General features: G+C 55.0%; 1 protein-coding gene across 7 annotated transcripts in view; it reads left to right on the top strand.

Moving 5' to 3' along the window:
• SRCIN1 (SRC kinase signaling inhibitor 1) overlaps nt 1-19,056 on the top strand; it is a 70,905-nt gene that overhangs the window by 31,883 nt on the left and 19,966 nt on the right. For 4 of the 7 annotated variants that reach the window (XM_070773369.1, XM_070773371.1, XM_070773365.1 and 1 more), the window contains 11 exons: nt 2,116-2,139; nt 6,072-6,267; nt 6,869-7,067; nt 7,499-7,592; nt 8,111-8,961; nt 10,008-10,100; nt 10,352-10,395; nt 10,705-10,892; nt 12,021-12,196; nt 18,467-18,597; nt 18,715-18,862. In XM_070773369.1, coding sequence (XP_070629470.1) covers nt 2,116-2,139; nt 6,072-6,267; nt 6,869-7,067; nt 7,499-7,592; nt 8,111-8,961; nt 10,008-10,100; nt 10,352-10,395; nt 10,705-10,892; nt 12,021-12,196; nt 18,467-18,597; nt 18,715-18,862 — 2,144 coding nt within the window. The remainder of the gene's footprint in view (nt 1-2,115; nt 2,140-6,071; nt 6,268-6,868; nt 7,068-7,498; nt 7,593-8,110; nt 8,962-10,007; nt 10,101-10,351; nt 10,396-10,704; nt 10,893-12,020; nt 12,197-18,466; nt 18,598-18,714; nt 18,863-19,056) is intronic. The other 3 variants (XM_070773370.1, XM_070773367.1, XM_070773368.1) reach the window with 2 other exon arrangements.

Raw genomic sequence — 19,056 nt, 5'->3', positions numbered from 1 at the left:
GTGTGTGTGTGTGCGCACGTTGCTTTGTGTGTCTCTGCAGTCGTTGTGTATGCGTATGCATATGTGTGAGTGGGCGTCCATGTCTCTGTGTGTTTCTGTGACTTCCTAGGGGCTAGGGCTGGGGGGGGTGCCTCTGTGATTCTGCTTGTAGAAATGTGTGTGAGCAGGTCAGTGTCTGGTGTGGGGTGGGGGTGGGAATAGGCGGTGCATGTTTGTATGGAGGGGGTTGGTCCACCTATGGGTATCTCTGTCTCTGAGTTTCTGTTTGTTTCTGACTGTGGCCGGCCCTTCTCCAAGTGTTTGTGTCCCTTTGTGGGTGTGTCTGTTGCTCTGGGTGTGTTTGTGGTGATGTCCTCATGGGAGGTTGTCTGAGAGTCTGTGCGCAGCTCCGTGGGTGGTCTGCACACCGGGGACGTGCAGCTGGATGAGGGACGGTGGCCTTCTCTGCAGAGCCGTCCATCACCACTGGGGCTGCAGACATGACTCTCATCATAAACCTTCCCCTGCCCTCTGCCTGGCTCTGCCTCCCCGCCCCAGTCTTGATCACATGTCCACTCCCTCTGCTCCCCCTTCCCTTCCCCAGGCCACAGGCAGCTGTGGCTAGAGCCTGTTACTCCAGCCCTTCGCCCCCGCCTCCACTCAACACCCATGGGTGGCATGTGTCCATAGATGGTTCTAGATATTGGCTAGGGCACAGACTTCGTTGTCCCCTTCCTCTGCCAGGCATGTGATTATTTTTTTGCATCTCTTGGAGGCAATGCTGGGGGGAAGGGTGGGGGTGTGGCCCAAATGGGATGGTTCTGGTGAGTAACCCTCTTCATCCCAGCCCTAGTGGCATCATCCCCACCCTAAAGGTCAGAAGCCTCCTCCCAGCAGGATCCCTCTCCAGCTCCTCCCTGCCATAAAGTATTCAGGTCCACAGGACACCCCACCGTGGTGCCCTCTGCCATCAGGGACCCTTGGTGTCCCTCTCCTCTGCCAGCGGCTCTGAGGCCTAGGGAATCTCATCTGCTGGTGCCAGGCACCCCAGGGCCAGGCCATCTGCTGCCTCTGTCTCCCTGCTGAGGCTGGCACCGGTCAGCAGGGTGTCCTCAGCTTTGCCAAGAACCAGCCCAGCCTCCGGGCCACTCCTCCCTTGTCCTTAGCCATCTGGAGGGGCCTTCTGGTCTCCGGAGAAGGCAGGGTGACTCTAGGTTATTGTGAATGAGGAGAAACCTAACACACCCATTCTGGGGGAGCAAGGAGCCCTACTCTCTCATCTGTCCGTCCACAGGACATCGCCGACGATCCCTTGCTGCCCATGGCTTCCCATCCATTGCCCAGGGCTGTGGGTTGATGGGCATCTGTCCACTTTCCCTGAAACCTGGGTCCATCATGTCACACAGGCCTCCTTGCCCTGGCCTTGGCTCCCTGCCTCCCTCTTCCAGTCCCTGCCCCGTCAACCTTCCTGCGGTCCACTTCCCATCCCACCTGGGTTCACTCAAATGCTTTCTGCTTGTCCACCTCGTTAAGTCTAAATTCTTTCGCTCAGCATTTAAGGGTGCCCTTCTAGCCCCAGCCCCTTTGCAGCTTAATATGCTACTTTCCCGGGCTCTGCCCCAACCAAACTGGACTGTCTCCTCAACACACCCAGCACATGCCTGCCCCAGGCCCTCTGCCCATGCCCTTCCTCCCAACCTCCAGCTGCTCATTTAAGCCCCAGCTCCAATGCCACCTCTTTCGGGAAGTTTCCCCTCAGCTGGCACAACCAGATGCCATTTCTCTCATCCCGCAGCTCTGATTCATCTCTGCCAGCATCTCACGTGCTCTCATATCATGGTCATCTGCATCTTTTCCTGCCTGTAACTCTCTGAGGACTGTTACCGTGACTAGATTGCGTGACTTAGAAACATCTGGACTGGTTCTCCCCTCCCCCACTAGCAGGCCTGGAGCCTGCTCAGGGCCATCCCTGGTCTCCAAAGAGAGTGGGATGTACTAGGCATGGCTGCCTTCCTGTTCCTGGGAGGGTGGAGGGCCCAGGGCTGAATGCTGAGTGCCAAGGATCTCTAACCTACCCCTGGCCCTACTCTCCCCTCCCAGCCCCCACATAACCATCTCTTCTCTTATTTCCATCAGCAGCCAAACTACTGGAGTTTCAAGGTCAGTGGTGGTGCTTCTGCTTCCGTGACAACTGCATGTGCTGTCCTGCCCTCCCCCCTCCCTGCACATGCTTTGCACAGGGGTGTGCGTCTGCAGGGGGCCGTCTGGTGTGGGTGGTGGGCCTTGGGGCTGCAGGCTGGGGCTGCTGCTTTGAGAGAGCCTGGGTTTGCCTGCCAGGGGCTTGTGGAGCCAGTGTGGCAGTTTGGGCCACCCCTACTGGGAATCTGGGTGGGGGGTGCTCAGGCTTACCCTGAGACACAAGGGCATTTGGGAATGAGATAGGTATTTCCCCCTGCTTGGAGAGACAGCTGGCTCCGAGGGAGGGCCTTGGATCCCATGATCTTATTGAGGGCCTTGTCTTCTGAACTCAGACTTCATTTTCCAAGCCTGGAGGAGGAAGGCCCCTCCAGACAGGAGGCCCCGTGACTACAATAGGTCCCTCATCCCTTTCTTACTTTCCACTATGGAGAGAGCTGGTCATGCCAGGCAAGAGACTCACAGCCCTGCACCCCCCCCCCCAAACCTGTTGCCCAAGTGGAGGACTGAGCTCAAGGATGGTGCTCTCCTGCCTCCTCTGGAGAGTTCGGACCATGCACAGCTGGAAATCTGTGCCCTCCAAGGACATCCTGCTGACCCCTGGGGGAGCACACTCTGGGACCTCCCCATCTTCTTTGGCACCAGAGTTAGAACTGAACTACGTTAGCCTGCTGCTTGCATCCTGGGGTCCCCAGTTCCTCAAATCCTGGGCATCATGACAGGGGTGGGAGGTATACATTCCAGACTCTCCCAGTGCCATCTTGCTCCAAACATCTTGTTTGCATGCATCCTCCCAAAGGGAAGTTCTTGAATCAGAGAACCACAGAAGTGTAGATTCGTGGGGTCAGGCATTATAGGCTTTTTGTAGGAAGCAGTAGCGCATAGTGGCTCAGTGCATGTGGCCGAGGGCCAAACTGCCGGGTGGTGAATTCCAGTCTGCTACTAACTAGCTGAGTGACCTGGGCAAGTTACATAAATTCCCTGAGCCTTGGTTTCTCTTCCATAAAATGGAGCAGTATCTACGTCATAGAGTTGATGTAAAGTGAAGGGACAAGAGACTGCATGTCCTAAATACAATGCCTGGCTCATGGGGAGCCTTACTTTGTTAGCTGTTAGCATCATGGATGCTGACATGATTCTCCACTCAGAATCACCTTGGGAACCTGTCAAAAACCTCGAACCCCAGGCTCTAACCTCCAGAGATTCAGATTCAGTGAATGTGAGCCCTGGAGAGAGTGTTTTTAAAAGCTCCCAAGTGATTCTGCCCCCATATGTGGACAGCCTTTGGGAACCTCAGATCCTGGTCTGATCACCCCAGCTCAAGGTTCCCTCCGTCTGATGTCTGACTAGGAGTCATCAGGTCCTCCCTGGAGCATCTCCAAGGACCAGTGCTCACTGCTTCCCATCTTTGGGAAGCCCTTTCCTGTCTTTGCGGAGCTCTGTTTGAATTACTATTTTGTTCTCTTCCCATCTCCCTTGTAGTCAGGAAGTCCTTCTGGATGTCTCACTTTTTCTCTGCTCTGTTGTCCCGGCTCAGGGCTGGAGAGAAGCGCTATTGCACTTTCTCTTTTCTCAAGAGTGTTTTCTACAAAGGCTGTGAGAATGGAATAAGAGCCCAGAAGACCAGGATGGAGACTGGAACTGGTGGGGCAGGGAATGTGGGTGTGTCTTCTCCCAGGGTTCCCTGGGCAAGGGGCTGCCTTCTCAGTCCCTAGGATCCCTACTCCCCTTCATTCTGGCTCCTGTTCCATCTTCTTATTGGCAACTCATTTGTGTCCCCCTGAGGTGCTGTGGCCACCCCCTACTCTTCATCCTCGCTAGCTGCCTCATCTTGCCTGAATTCTGTAGCCCCTCATCCACACTAGCATGGCAACCACTGACCTTCCAGTTGCCTGGCAACCTCATGACCACCAGACCAGGCCTGGTTCCCCACACTGTGAGGAAAGAGAGGGGCACAGGCCAGCCCTGGTGATCAGCCTAGAACTGAACTGCAGACTCCAAAGTCTGGGCCCAGGCATCCCCCAAGTGGGCCCAGTTCCTACGCAGCCTCCCTCCTCCCCAGACCCATGCCCACCCACTGATCAAAGCATTATGCTTGAAGCTGGATGCCCACTAATGTCCCCATATCTGACCTGCAGCATCCCCAAGCTCTGAGGCCACTTTGGGGACCGCTGGGCACATTGCTCATCAGAAGAAGATGCTTTCTCTTTTGAGAGTGCTAATCTGATTGGAACATTAAATTGAGTTAATAGGAAGATGGAGATGAATTAGGGGTTAATCAGGATTTACGGAAGGGGGGAGCTGAGGAGGAGAATAATTCCTTTTTAGAGACACTTTTACTGTTTGTTTGTTTTTATAAAAATGAGGGCTTCCCTGGTGGTACAGTGGTTGAGAATCCACCTTCCATTGCAGGGGACGCAGGTCTGATCCCTGGTTGGGGAACTAAGATCCTGCCTGCTGCAGGGCAAGTAAACGGGCATGCCGCAACTACTGAGCCCAAGAGCTGTAACTAGAGAGCTCCAAGCGCTGTAATGAGAGATACCCCATGCTGCAAAGACCCAACACAGCCAAATAAATAAATATTTTTAAAAGACACTAGAATTATAAAAAACAAAAAATATAAAAATTATATATTCTGATTGTATATAGTTCACACAGCCAGGCAATGTATAAAGTAAAGAGAAAGGTGTGTCTCAGCCCCAAGATAACCAGTGTTAATGGTTTTGAATGATTTGTGGTTGTTAAAAATTATTTTATAAAAAGAATACAACTGGGCAACACGGTCTTTTTCTTGATAACATGTATATGTGATACATCTCATATATATATAATGTTGCATAACAGAATGATGTAGATCTGATTCATTATCTTTCTCCCTTAAATAAATGAGTTTCTGATAGCAACCAGGTTTGAGGGGAGGAGCTGGGGCAGACTGGAAGGAGCTGTGGCTGAATGAGAGCTCCAGCCCTTCAGCCAAAAGTAGATTCTTGAAGTGCAATTGAAATCAGGGTGTCCCCTCTCCTAAAGAGAGGGTATCGAACTGTCCCTGGGGCAGGGGATGGTCATTGGGTGACACCCTTCCCTAGCCCCAGGCAGATATCACCCTCGGCTGTAGCTTCAGGACAAGGGCTGCTATGATGAACTGGAGGAGGCCTTTCTGGGCGGCTAGCCAGGCACGTTGGCCATGTGGCAGCATGTGCCATGCAGGGAGGGGCTGAGGCCTGACACTTAGGCCATGTGCTTGTGTGGGCTGAGCATGTGCACTGCATGTACTAAGCAGGTAGTCTGAAACTGGGGTCCAACTGGTTTGGGGGGTTTTGGGGTGGTTCTTCCAGTCACCCTAGGTCGAGGACATTGTGCCCAGCTCTGTGAGGGGCCATGCCTCCCAGAACTGGGATCCCAGGGCCCCTAGCTCTCTGCTTTCTTCCTGGACCCTGTTTCCCACCCCCACCCCAACCCTCTGAACTCCATGAAGGATAAATTCATCACTCACAAAACCGCCGCTTAATTAATGTCTGGAACTAATGCCCCAATTTGCTCAACGATTCTGCTGCTCACCTCGGTGACAAATTTGTGTTGTTGTTCTTTGGAAGCTTAAAATAGCAGGCGTGCCCATGGCTCCCTGCTCAGATGGTTTCTTGTCTGGCTTCCCAGGGTGCCTGAGTCCTTTGCCCAGTCCTTACCTGCTGGGTATCCTGGGGAGACCAAGGCCCCAAGAGTTTGGGGAACTCTCCTGCAGTCACACAAGTCTGAAATCCAGGAGACTCTCCTGTGTGTGTGTGTGTGTGTGTGTGTCTCTCTCTGGCTAGTTGGGGCTCCCCAGGCCAGGATAGGGGCAATGGGCAGAGCAAAAGGGGCTCATGCCTGCTTTGTCTCGCCCCACCCCATCCCCGCAGACCCGCAGCTCACGCCACACTCAGGGAGCCCAGCCTGGGCTGGCCGACCAGGCGGCCAAGCTGTCGTACGCCTCGGCCGAGTCACTGGAGACCATGTCAGAGGCCGAGCTCCCCCTAGGCTTCAGTAGGATGAACCGCTTCCGACAGAGCCTGCCCCTCTCCCGCTCAGCCAGCCAGACCAAGCTGCGCTCACCAGGTACTGCCTGTCCATCTTCCCTCCTGGCCACTGGCTCCTCCCTCTGTTCTGCTCATCCCGGCATCCTCTCCCTCCCCTTGACCGCTTCATCTCTCCTCAACCACCTTTCTAGGGAGACTCTGGCTCCCCTCCCCCATCCCCATCTTCCCGCCCACCCCTCCTCCTCCAATCTCCTCCCCTCAGGGCCTCTCCCTCCTCAGCTGCTCTCTCACCCGCCTTCTCCACCTCTCTTCCCTCACTTCTCTCTGCCTCCGCACCCCCTTCCCTGTCCCTCTCTCCCTCTCTAAGCCTCCCCTCTCCCACCCCCTTCAGCAGCCCCCCATTCCTTCATTCCCCGCTTCCCTCATCTCTCCCCCTCACTCTCAGTTTCTGCCCCAACTGCTCCGGCCCGCAATTCCATTTCCTCGCCCGGACTCCAGCCTGCCTGGGGTGCCTTGAGAGGCCGGCAGCATGAGGAGTGCCTGGGTGCACCTGCACTCCGGGGCGGCGTCCGGCCTCAGACCCTGCCTCTGCGGGACCAGCGGGACTCCCGAAGGTTCCCCGAGCCGCCGGGGTGGTGGCGGTGGCGGCCCCGACACCAAGGGTGGCGTCTCCTTTGCAGGGGTGCTGTTCCTGCAGTTCGGGGAGGAGACTCGGCGCGTGCACATCACGCACGAGGTTAGCAGCCTGGACACGCTGCACGCACTCATCGCGCACATGTTCCCGCAGAAGCTCACCATGGGCATGCTGAAGTCGCCCAACACAGCCATCCTTATCAAAGATGAGGCTCGCAACGTCTTCTACGAGCTGGAGGACGTCCGGTGGGCGTGGCCCCGGGGGGAATGGGGTGGGCTCCCCGTTACTCCTCCTCCGAGGGGGGTCTCGAAGCCACAGGTCATTCCCCAGCCGCCTCCTCACCTAGCCTCAGCCCCCTTTACCTCTCTTCCCGGAGCCCTACCAGCCCGCCCCTTCTTCGGTCATCTCGGCCCCACCGCCTTCCCTTTAACTCATCCACCCCTGCTGGTTGGCCTTGGCTTGAGCTAAACTGAAAACAGTTCGTGAGGCCGAGGTAAACGGGGTAGAAGATGCTGGTTGTGTGTTGGTGGCAGGCAGCCTGAGATCTACTGAGCAAGGAGTTAAGGGGTTGGAGCTTGCGGCCCCTCTTGCCACCCCTTTCCCCTTTGCCTGGAGGTGCCCCCTCTCATCGCAGGGCTGGGGGATGGTGACCCTCTGCACCCCTTCCTCCCCCCAGGGACATCCAGGATCGCAGTATTATCAAGATCTATAGGAAGGAGCCACTCTACGCCGCTTTCCCTGGCTCACACCTCACCAACGGGGACCTTCGGGTATGGCTGGGGTGGCCCAGGGCATGGAGGAGGTTGGGCAGATGGGTCCAGGAGCAGTCTAGCCACTTGTCATCAGGGACCAGGGCCAGCTTTGGAGAAGGGAACGTGGAGGCTGAAGCAGAGGATGGCCTTCATTAATTGTGGAGTCCTGGAGGTGTCCCTCCCCTCATCTGCCGCTTTCCCTCTGGTCAGATCAGGATTTCTCAAATCTGCCTCTAAATATCCTAGGAGACCGCTCTCAGGAACCGCCCCTTCCTTCTTTGCTTTCCATCCCCCACCATGGGGTGAGCTGGAGATGGCTCCTCTCTCTGTTGCCTGGCCCTCTGCCACTTCTTCCTCCGTCCTGGGAGCCCTGACGGGAAAGGGGTCGAAGATGCAGTAGGAGGGTGGAAAGGCAGAGAACAGAAGGGACTTCCTCAGCGTCTCGAGGGCGGGAGGAGCTGCTGGCTCCTTAAGCGGGAGGCAAGGGATCCCCTTTGTGACCGGCTCGTGGGGTTCCGGGATTGTCTTCTGCACAGAGAGAGATGGTGTATGCGTCGCGGGAGTCGTCGCCCACGCGGCGCCTCAACAACCTGTCGCCGGCGCCACACCTGGCCTCAGGCTCGCCGCCGCCGGGGCTACCATCGGGGCTGCCGTCGGGCTCGCCGTCGCGCTCGCGCCTCTCGTACGCCGGGGGGCGCCCGCCCTCCTACGCCGGCAGCCCGGTGCACCACGCGGCTGAGCGGCTGGGAGGCGCCCCCGCAGCCCCGGGAGTTAGCCCGAGCCCCAGCGCCATCCTGGAGCGGCGCGATGTGAAGCCGGACGAGGACCTGGCGGGCAAGGCGGGCGGCATGGTGCTGGTGAAGGGCGAAGGCCTCTACGCCGACCCCTACGGGCTGCTCCACGAGGGCCGCCTGAGCCTGGCCGCGGCCGCCGGCGACCCGTTCGCCTACCCGGGCGCCGGAGGCCTGTACAAGCGCGGCTCGGTGCGCTCGCTCAGCACCTACTCGGCCGCCGCGCTGCAGTCCGACCTGGAGGACTCGCTGTACAAGGCAGCGGGCGGCGGCCCGCTCTACGGCGACGGCTACGGCTTCCGCCTGCCGCCCTCGTCGCCGCAGAAGCTGGCCGACGTGACCGCTCCCCCCGGCGGGCCCCCGCCGCCGCACAGCCCCTACTCGGGGCCGCCCAGCCGCGGCTCGCCGGTGCGCCAGTCCTTCCGCAAAGACTCGGGCTCCTCGTCGGTCTTCGCCGAGAGCCCCGGAGGCAAGACCCGCAGCACCGGGGGCTCCTCGACGGCCGGAGCGCCCCCTCCCGAGCTCTTCCCCGGGCCTGGGGAGCGCCCGCTCGTTGGGTTCGGGCCGCCTGCGCCAGCCAAGGACACTGAAACCAGGTGAGGGAGCTAGCGAGGCTCGGGGCTGCACGGTGGGGAGAGGGGAGACGGCAGAGTCTGTCTGAGACCCGGGAGTCCTTCTAGACCCGGAGTATCCTTGAGGGGTCACCAGAGTATCTTGGCTGCGGCAGGGCAGGCATTTCATCTGCCAGCCCCAAGGGACCGATGAGAGGGCCCCAGACAAGGGGCCTGGAGACCTGGGTTTGCATCTGGTCCCTGAGCCTTAGTTTCCCCAACTAGAGTTGAGGCTAGAGCACAACTCTTTATTTAATGCCTTTCCTGCTCAGGCACAAAACGTGCCACCATGAGAGCTGTCCAGCACAAGGCCGGCTGAAGTCCACTGGGGAGGGGGTGCTTGTAAGAAGTGGGGATGAGAGGGGCACATTTCTTTAAGTAGCCTCCGAGTTGGGGAACTCTTGCCTATCATCCAGCTTCTTGCTAAGGGTGCAAGGCTGGAGGAGGTAACCATGGCACTGACCTGCCCCCCTCTGCCCTCAAGCAGCACCACTGAGAGGTGAGGAGAAATGATACATTCACATAGCTTTCTTGTGGCCTGTGTGCCAGGCACTGCACTGGGCACTGTTTATGCCAAATTGGGCAAACCCAGCTCCTGCCCTGTCTAGTGGGGGAGACACAGTGAAAAAAAAAAACAAAAAAACTTGTTCTTCCCTTGGGAGGGTGTACTCCTAAGGTAGTTGGGTACTCTGGGATGACTTCAGAGAAGAGGAAGGGAGAAGGGCGTGCCTAGCAAGGGGAATACATGTGCAGAGGTCCAGAGAGGCCTGGGTGGGGCCCATTAGGGAGCTAGTGATGAAGAGATGAGTCTGGAGAGGGAGAGGGTGACTGTCAAATGGGGAAGGGCATTTCCAAAGTTATGTGTGTGGGAGGGCTGTAGACTTGATCCTTAGGTGTTGAGGCCCTTTGAATTGTCTGTGTGCTGAGGAGGAAATGGTTTTCCTCTAATTATCAATCTTAGGAGAGGGGGGCTGGGCAGGAGGGACCCCATGCCCAGCGATGGGGTTGATCAAGGCTACTGTCTTCCCTAGGGAGCGCATGGAGGCCATGGAGAAGCAAATTGCCAGCCTCACAGGCCTGGTGCAGAGTGCCCTACTGCGAGGTTCAGAGCCTGAGACCCCCAGGTGAGGTTCTTTTCCCAACACCACTGCCAAAGGCCTGTGGTTGGGGCAAGAGGAAGGGAAAGTGAGCAGCAAGAGCCCTGGGCTCAGCTCTGCCCATGTCTCATCATGGTGCTGGGGGTGAATCCCTTCCTTTCTTGGGGACTCCATCCTGAGACCAGGGGACTGGAGGAGTTTACGTTAAAGTCTTACCCAGCTTTGACGGTTGGGGCCAGCCTGGACCCCATGATGGCCATCTTTTCCCTGTACCACAGTGAGAAGATCGAAGGCTCCAATGGAGCAGCCACCCCCTCAGCACGTGAGTGACCCTTTCTCCCTCCCCCAGAGGTGCTTGCCCTCTATTAGCCTCTCTGGTCTTTCCCTAGTCTGTAAAGGGGCTACAACACCAGGCTTCAATGGGTAAATGAGTAGTCACCTTAGCCCAAGATGTCTCGCCTGGTGCTTTGCTCTCCTCAGAAAGGCTGACGACCACTGGTTGGGGCAGGGAGTCAGAGCCACGCTTCTCCCTGGGTACTGTGTGGGGCCACGAGTGGGAAAGAACTTACCCCGATCTCTCCCAGCTCACGATTTATTCCCTTTCTCCCATCTTTGTGGTCCCTGTCTGCAGCCTGTGGGTCGGGCAGCCGGAGCAGCGGGGCCACTCCAGTGTCCGGCCCTCCCCCGCCTCCGGCCAGCAGCACCCCTGCGGGGCAGCCCACTGCCATCAACCGTTTGCAGATGCAGCTGCACCTGCGTGGCCTACAAAATAGCACGAATGACCTGCGCAGCCAGCTTCAGCAATTGCGGAAGCTCCAGGTACCACCACCTCTCCGGGGCCCCGCCCCCTCAAACCCCGCCCTACCAGAACCCACCTTCTTGCCGAAACTCCTTCCCTAGAGTCTGCCCTATCCCGAGTCCCTCGCCGTTTACTGGGCTGCTCTCCGAAACCTTCCTCGAACTCCCGTCACCTCGCTGAATCTCTATTCCCTCACCAAGCCACTACCCCTGGCCCGTGTCCCCCTCAGCGTGCCCTCTTTCCCTTTCCCTGAATCCTTCCCGCCCTCCTGGAGCCCCAGCGTACCCCACTGAGCCCCCTCCTCCTGTCAGTATCCCTCAGAGCAGTCCCAGCTCCTTCCCTTCTCCCATTCTTTTTCCCCCTCCCCTCCCTTGGGCGGAAGCCTTTCCCCCAGATCCCCTCAGGGCTACCTTCCTGAGCCCATACAGCCTTCCCCAGCCTGACCTGCTTAGCAGATGGTCCTACCAGTCAGGAGCCTGGCATCCCTGTGCCCGCTCCTCGAGAGTGCCCCAGGGCCCATCAGGTGAGAATAATGAGTAGAGACAGGCTGGAGAAGGGGCAGAGAGTTGCCATCTGGGCAATGGGTAAGATCTCGGCTACCCCCACCATTGCCTCAACTCGGCCTTAGAACTAGGTTCAAGTGTTAGTTATGTTCCGGTCCCAGCCAAGGAAACTCTGTCAAACCACAGTGCTTGAGTCCTTCATCGAAGCCACAGCCCTGCAGTCCCAAGGTGGGCAGGGCCCTGTTAGGGTCATCTCTTGCCCTCAAATATCCCTTACCCCATTCTCCGGCCTCTATATTTCCCCAGAAACCTTGTCCTCTTCCCCCGACCCCTTCGCTGCAGCTAACTGCCACAGCCAAGCAGCCGCACCTTCCGCACTGCCCAACTTGGCACTCCTGTCTCCCTCCACCATCCCCAAGCCATTCTCCTCCTGCCTCTATGCTTCCCCAGAAAGTAACCCTCGGCCTGTGACCCCTACCACCCCACCCTTTCGCTGCTGCTCACGGCCGCAGCCGAGCAGCAGTATCGTCCGTGGAGTTCGCCCCGCGGTCGGGCTGTCCTCTGCCCGCCTCCTCCCAGCCCTCTCCCCGCAGCGCGCCTCCATTCTCTCCCACCCCCGTCCACCGGCCCATCTGCGTCCCGCAGCTACAGAACCTGGAGTCGCTGCGCGCGCTGCTGAAGGGCACGGAGGCGGAGCTGAGCATGCGCGTGTCGGAGGCGGCGCGGCGGCAGGAGGACCCGCTGCAGCGGCAGCGCACCCTGGTGGAGGAGGAGCGGCTGCGCTACCTCAACGACGAGGAGCTCATTACCCAGCAGCTCAAGTGAGGCTGGGCGCAGCGGCTGCGGGGAGGGCTGGGAGTGCGGCCTCGGTGGCCTGCAACCTGGTATCACTGCTGCTGCTAAGTCACTTCAGTCGTGTCCGACACGGGGAGGCACAACTCCCTTCTTTCTGACTCCCAGGTGTCGTGGCTCTGTTCTGAAGCCTGATTTTCATCTCCTCTGTGGTCTGATGTCTCTGTGACCCACAAATCTTTGACCATCTGGCAGGAGTCCTATTTTCTTTTATTCTGGCTTGATGTCTGCTTTTGCTGTGGTCTTACTCCCTAATGGTCCAAGGTCTGGCTTCCCCGTCGTCTGCAGCCTTACTCTCATGTTTCCAGATGCCCAATTTCACTTCTGTCCTCTGCCTGCTTTCGTTCTGGCCTGTGATCCTTGCATACTGATCCTCGAGTAGAGTGTTCCAGTGGGCCAGCTTGGTCACCGTTGCCACCCTCACCCGCTCTTAGACCAGATACAGCCCAGGAGAACCCTCCTCCCCTCCTACTGCTGCTGAAACAGGGCTCCAGGAACAGAGAACACCCTGCCCCCAAAGACTTAGACATGGAAGGGTTAACAGAAGACAGTCCTCTGATCCAAATTTAGTAAATAGCTGTCTGGCCAAGATTCGATTGTCTGGCACCATTGCAAGGAGAGGCTGCCTTCCGCTGTCCATCCACTGAGTGAGCAGCTCCAGCCCCCTGCAGCTTTCCCTGGTCAGTCCCTGGGTCTGAGACAGAGACCCTGCTCCTCTGCCTGGTCTCCCTCTTGGCAGCACAGGGCATGAGGGGCCCGAGCTCCAGCTCCAGCTCTGAGCAGCTGGGCAATCAGAGCAGTTTCTGCCCTTCCCTGTGCTTCAGCTTCGTCACCTGTGCCCAAGGTTAAGCTTTTCACAATTCTTTCCAGAGAGGGCTTTGGCTCCTATGGGTCAACTACTCAGAACCAAGGAAGACTGCTCAGAGGAACCCGGCTTCCTCACCAAAGTCATAATTGGCTGTATCACTTGCAAGGGGCTCCTTGAGAAGGGTCCCTGCTCCTCAGCCTCGAGCCCACACAGCCTGGAGCCCACACAGCCTGGAGGTCCATGTGCATTTCAGTGATGCACAGGGCAAGATTGCCATGACCCCTTGTGGTTGAGATGAAAGAAGGGGCCATCCCACTTGGAAATAAGCTGGTGTGGCAGTCAACTGCATCACCCCTGCTGTGAAAGCTGAGTGACAGCTCCGGTCAGATCTCCAAGTAGACGGATGGCTACCACCCCCTGCCCCCGCACCCAGGGAATTCCATTTACCTAACTTACCTGTCCTCTTTTCCCCCTTTTTTATTCAGCACAGAGGAACTGGATTGGAATTTTCAAAGGGAACTGTACTGAGACATTAAAGGAAAATAAAAGGAAATATAAAAGTACAGAGGAGGCAGGAAGGATGAAAGAATGTATTTATGTTCCTGTCATATGAGTGTCTGGTCCTCAGCTTCCTGGGGCCTCAGTTCTCCAGGAATACACAGTCTCTCTATGCGTTGCCCTGCTATCAAACCCATTGCTCTGACTGCTCACTTTAGAGAGCTTGGGGGCTGATACATAGCTTCTGGCAGGGTTCTCCATCTACTTCGAAGGTGGCTTTTTGGGGGGAATCTGGACTGGTGCTGCAGTGGCTTTGGCTTGACTGGGAGGGGCCTCCCTGCCTAATTTCCTGCTGGCCCATCCTTACCCCCTCCTTAGCTTACCAGCCTCTGTCCACTTCCTCAGCTTCACTCTACCCCTTCCTTTTGCCCTGGCATCTTGCTGGAAGTTACAGCTGATTCTGTGCTCCACTCAGCTTGGTTTACTCATGTGTAGCTCTAGTCAAGCACGTTGTCTAGATGTTGCCCTTAGAGGCAGCCTCCACTGACTGAGACCTTTGACCTTTGGAGTGTAACATGGCCCAGCCCAGCACCAACTTTATAGGCATGTGACCCGTTATTCACACAGGGCACCATGCTTGTGAGGGCCCATACTTGGTTCAATGCTCTGCTGATATTATCTTGAAATTCTTAATTTTTATACTAGGGGCAAAATCTTTATTTTGCTTTGGGCCACCCCACATTTTGTAGCTGGTTCTGCCCTGATCCTCACCTCTCAACTGTTCCAGAACTAAAGCTGGGTCTGGAAAGCCCCACCACTTTCTGATCCCAATGTCTAGACTTGCGCTGGTTTGGACTTTCTTACAGAGCCTGCTCAGGTTATGGGCCCCCAAACTTTGGCAGAGTGCACGATCAGAAGACTGAGGTGCTAATTGAGCCTAAGGGGGGCTTAGTGGCTTTCCTCCCTGCAGTCACTCAGGGACCCAGGCTAATGCCTTCCAATAAGGCACGTCTTCAATATGTGCCTTCCAAGATTACCCACAGGGTCATTTTCAGCCAACAGGAAGGGGAAACGAGTGCAGAGGAGCCTACATGGGAGGATTTTAGGATGCCAGACCTGGAAACAGCATGTACCACTTCCACTCATATTACATTGGCTAGACCTTATTTGAATGGCACTTCTACATGCAAAGGAGGCTGGGGAATGTAGTTTAGTATCTGAGCTACTTGTTGTTTAGTTGCTAAGTTGCGTCTGACTCTTTGTGACCCCATATGCAGCACATCAGGTTTCTCTGTCTTTCACCATCTCCTGGAGTTTGCTCAAACTCATGTCCATTGAGTCGGTGATGCCATCCAACCATCTCATCCTCTGTTATCCCCTTCTCCTCCTGCCCTCAATCTTTCCCAACATCAGGGCCTCTTCCATTGAGTAGGTTCTTTGCATCAGGTGGCCAAAGGACTGGAGCTTCAGCTTCAGCATCTGTCCTTCCAGTGAATATTCAGGATTGATTTCCTTTAGGATTGACTGGTTTGATCTCCTTGCAGTCTAAAGGATTCTCAAGAGTCTTCTCCAATACCACAGTTCAAAAGCATCAATTCTTCGATGCTCAGCCTTCTTTATGGTTCAACTCTCACATCCATATGTGACTACTGGAACAACCATAGCTTTGACTAGACGGACCTTTGTTGGCAAAGTGATGTCTCTGTTTTTAAATATGCTGTCTAGGTTTGTCATAGCTTTTCTTCCAAGGAGCAAGCATCTTTTAATTTCGTGGCTGCAATCACCATCCGCAATGATTTTGGAGCCAAGAAAATAAAGTCTGTCACTGTTTCCACTTTTTCTCCATCTATTTGCCATGAAGTGATGGGACCAGGTGCCATGATCTTAGTTTTTTCTATGTTGAGTTTTAAGCCAGCTTTTTCACTGTCTATCAAGGGATTCCCTGATAGCTCAGCTGGTAAAGAATCCACCTTCAATGTGGAAAACCTGGATTTGGTCCCTGTGTTGGGAAGATACTCTGGAGAAAGGAAAGGGTACCCACTCCAGTATTTTGCCCTGGAGAATTCTATGAACTGTATAGTCCAGGGGGTTGCAGAGAGTCGGACATGACTGAGTGACTTTCACTTTTCACTGTCCTCTTTTACCCTCATCAAGAGGCTCTTCACTTTCTGCCATTAGTGTGGTATCATCTGCATATCTGAGGTGTTGGTATTTCTCTCAGAAATCTTGATTCCAGCTTGTGATTCACCCAACCCAACATTTTACATGATGTATACTCTGCAAATAAGTTAAATAAGTGGGGTGACAGTATACAGCCTTGATGTACTCCTTTCCCAATTTTGAACCAGTCCATTGTTCCATGTCCAGTTCTAACTGTTTCTTCTTGGCCTGAATACAGGTTTCTCAGGAGACAGATAAGGTGGTCTGGTATTCTCATCTCTTTAAGAATTTTCCACAGTTTGTTGTGATCCATGCAATCAAAGGCTATAGTGTAGTTAATGAAGCAGAAGTAGATTTTTTTTTAAATTCCCTTGCTTTTTCTATAATGCAGTGGATGTTGGCAGTTTGATCTCTGGTTCCTTTACCTTTTATCTGGAAGTTCTCGGTTCATGTACTGTTGACGTCTAGCATGAAGGATTTTGAGCATAACTTTGCTAACGTGAAATGAGCTGAATCATACAGCAGTTTGAAAATTCTTTGGCATTGTCTTTCTCTGGAATTAGAGTGAAAACTGACCTTTCCCAGTCCTGTGGCCATTGGTGAGTCTTCCAAATTTGCTGGCATATTGAGTGCAGCACTTTAACAGCATCATCTTTTAGAATTTGAAATAGCCCAACTGGAGCTATTTGTTCCACTAGCTTTGTTCATAGTAATGCTTCCTAAGACCCACTTGACTTTGCACTCCAGGGTGTCTGGCTCTAGGTGAGTGCCCACACCATTGTGGTTATCTGGGTAATTAAGGCTTTTATGTATAATTCTTCTGTGTATTCTTGCCACCTCTTGTTAATCTCTTTTACTTCTGTTAGGTCTTTGCTGTTTCTGTCTTTTATTGTGTCCATCTTTGCATGAAATGTTCCTTTGGTATCTCTAGTTTTCTTGGAGAGATCTCTAGTCTTTCCCATTCTATTGTTTTCCTCTGTTTCTTACTCTGAGCTACTATTTGTATGTAAACTGGAGGTAATAATGGTTCCCACTCCCAGGATTTGTTGTGAGGATAAAGTGAGGGGCTGAATGTGCGCCTGGCACGCTGTAGGCACTTAGTACAAGATCCCTCTTTAACTGGTGGTGCTGACGCACAGGATTTTGGCCTTGGCTCCAGTGTGGTCTGTTTTTTCACCCACTAGTTGGATGAAGATATATAAAGCATGCTGATAAGATTTGTTGATGACACAGAGCTTTGAGGGGGAGCAAATCTGTTGGATGGTAGAACTGAGATTCAAAAGTTGTTCCTCACTGGATTGTTGAGCTGATTTCCAACAGATGGGATTTGACAGGAATGTATGTGACGTCCTGCATGTGGGTCAGGGATATCAGTAACTCAGGTGCGGGACTGGGATGACCTACCTGGGCAGTAATTCCTTCTTTCACTTATTCATTCCTTCCAGAATTACTTACCAGACCTCTGTTCTGCTCCAGGCACCATGCCAGGTGCTGGGAATCAGAGATGAATCAGAAAGACAGGGTATCTTATTTTCTGCCTAGAGCTGCTTAGCCTAGCAAACAGGAGCTCCAGGCAGGAAGCAGACCCCTAACACCAAGTGTAAGGGGAGAGTTTCCCACTGGGACCTGGGGATGTGTGGGAGTTAGTCACACGTGTGCGCGGGGGGTGGGGAGGTGGTGGTAATGGAGTGTTCCGGGCAGAGGAAATGGCATTATAGAAGTCCAGGGAGAGGGACTTTCCTGGTGGTCTCGTGGATAAGGTCCACACTCCCAGTGCAGGGGGCCTGGGCTTGATCCTTGGTCAACACAACTAAGCCTGCATGCCGCAATGGAGACCTAGCGTGGCAAACAAGAATGACCAACAGGGAGAGCAGCACATACAAGGACCTCAGGGAAATTCTGGATGGTTGGAAATAGAAGCAAACCAGATGGGGAGGAAGTGGATGTGGCTAGAGAGGAAATAAGAGCAGCCCCCAGGGACTGACCCCATGCATTAGCTCATTTAATTGCTTTTAGCTCATTTAATCCTCATAGTGGCCCCAGGAGGGAGGAACTCTTACCATCCCCATTTTTGGGGGATGAGGAAGCTGAGATCTGGAGACAGTCGGTAACTTCTCCAAGATCTCTTCTGGGTCAGGCAGAGTGCGGGTTGGAATGTGGATCTGTCTGACTCCAGACCCAAATTTTCAGCTACTACCCCCATGCCCTTTGTGGCTGCACTTAAAGAGTTTGGATTTTAGCCTCAGAATGTCGAGATCCATTTCGGGTTCAACACAGGCGGTGGTGACTTGGTCTGATTTACATTTCAGAAAGATGTAGGGTGTTAAAATGACACAAACTCAGCATAAGCCATCTGAAAATAGGAAGCAGCTTTGTCATTGAGGGAAAGAGGCTGAGTGTCTGGATCATTTGAGAAAAGGTGGACGCCTCCCCAAAAAAGCACACGCACCTGCCTCCAGTTCTTTGAAAAGCTGCCAATTTCTCTGCTGTGTCCTTGGCTAATGAGAATCAGAGGGTGTGAGTCCTAGGGAGGGAGATTCTGGCTGATACTGCTAAAGATGAGAACTTCAACACAGGGACCTGGGGCACCTGTTACGGAGTGTTTCTGAAGTCTCATCTCTGAGGTCTGGCTCTCTGATTTCACTTTGGCTTGTGGCCTGGTGGATGGCTTTTAATTTTGATCTGACCAGTGGCCTGATTTGTTTCCAGCTGTTCAGTTTCAGGGGGCTGGGCTGGGGCCAGAGGGGCTGAAAAGGTCTTTCTGTGACTGCAGTGACCTGGAGAAGTCGGTGGAGAAGATCCAGAGGGATGTGTCCCACAACCACCGACTGGTGCCTGGGCCCGAGCTGGAAGAGAAGGCGCTGGTGCTGAAGCAGCTCGGGGAGACACTGACCGAACTCAAGGGTGAGCCTGGGGGCACCCCCAGCCCCACCCCAGGCATTGCACCCCCACCCCACTGCCTGTCCTCCCAGCTGTCCAGAGCTGCTCTCTCCTCCCGCTCACTCCTTCCCTTCGCCTCAGCTCACTTCCCAGGCCTGCAAAGCAAGATGCGGGTAGTGCTGCGTGTGGAGGTGGAGGCAGTGAAGTTCCTGAAGGAGGAGCCCCAGCGCCTGGATGGGCTACTCAAGCGGTGCCGGGGGGTCACGGACACCCTGGCCCAGATCCGAAGGTCATTCTATCCCTGACCTCCTATCTCTGACCTGCGATTTCCCATGGGGTCACACACCGGGCCCAGATCCCTTATCCCAACTCCCCGCAGAGGTCAGCGGTGTGCTGGCTGGCTCTGCACTTTGACCTGTCACCCCTTGCATGTTGCAGGCTTGGCGCTCCCATTTCCCAGATGCAGTCACCCCTCCCCAGGCC

Source organism: Bos indicus, chromosome 19 (genome assembly GCF_029378745.1).
Source record: "Bos indicus isolate NIAB-ARS_2022 breed Sahiwal x Tharparkar chromosome 19, NIAB-ARS_B.indTharparkar_mat_pri_1.0, whole genome shotgun sequence".
NCBI classification, from domain to species: Eukaryota; Metazoa; Chordata; class Mammalia; order Artiodactyla; family Bovidae; genus Bos; species Bos indicus.
The sequence above is the reverse complement of the archived record's forward strand: the minus strand, read 5'-3'. Positions and strand labels throughout refer to the sequence as shown.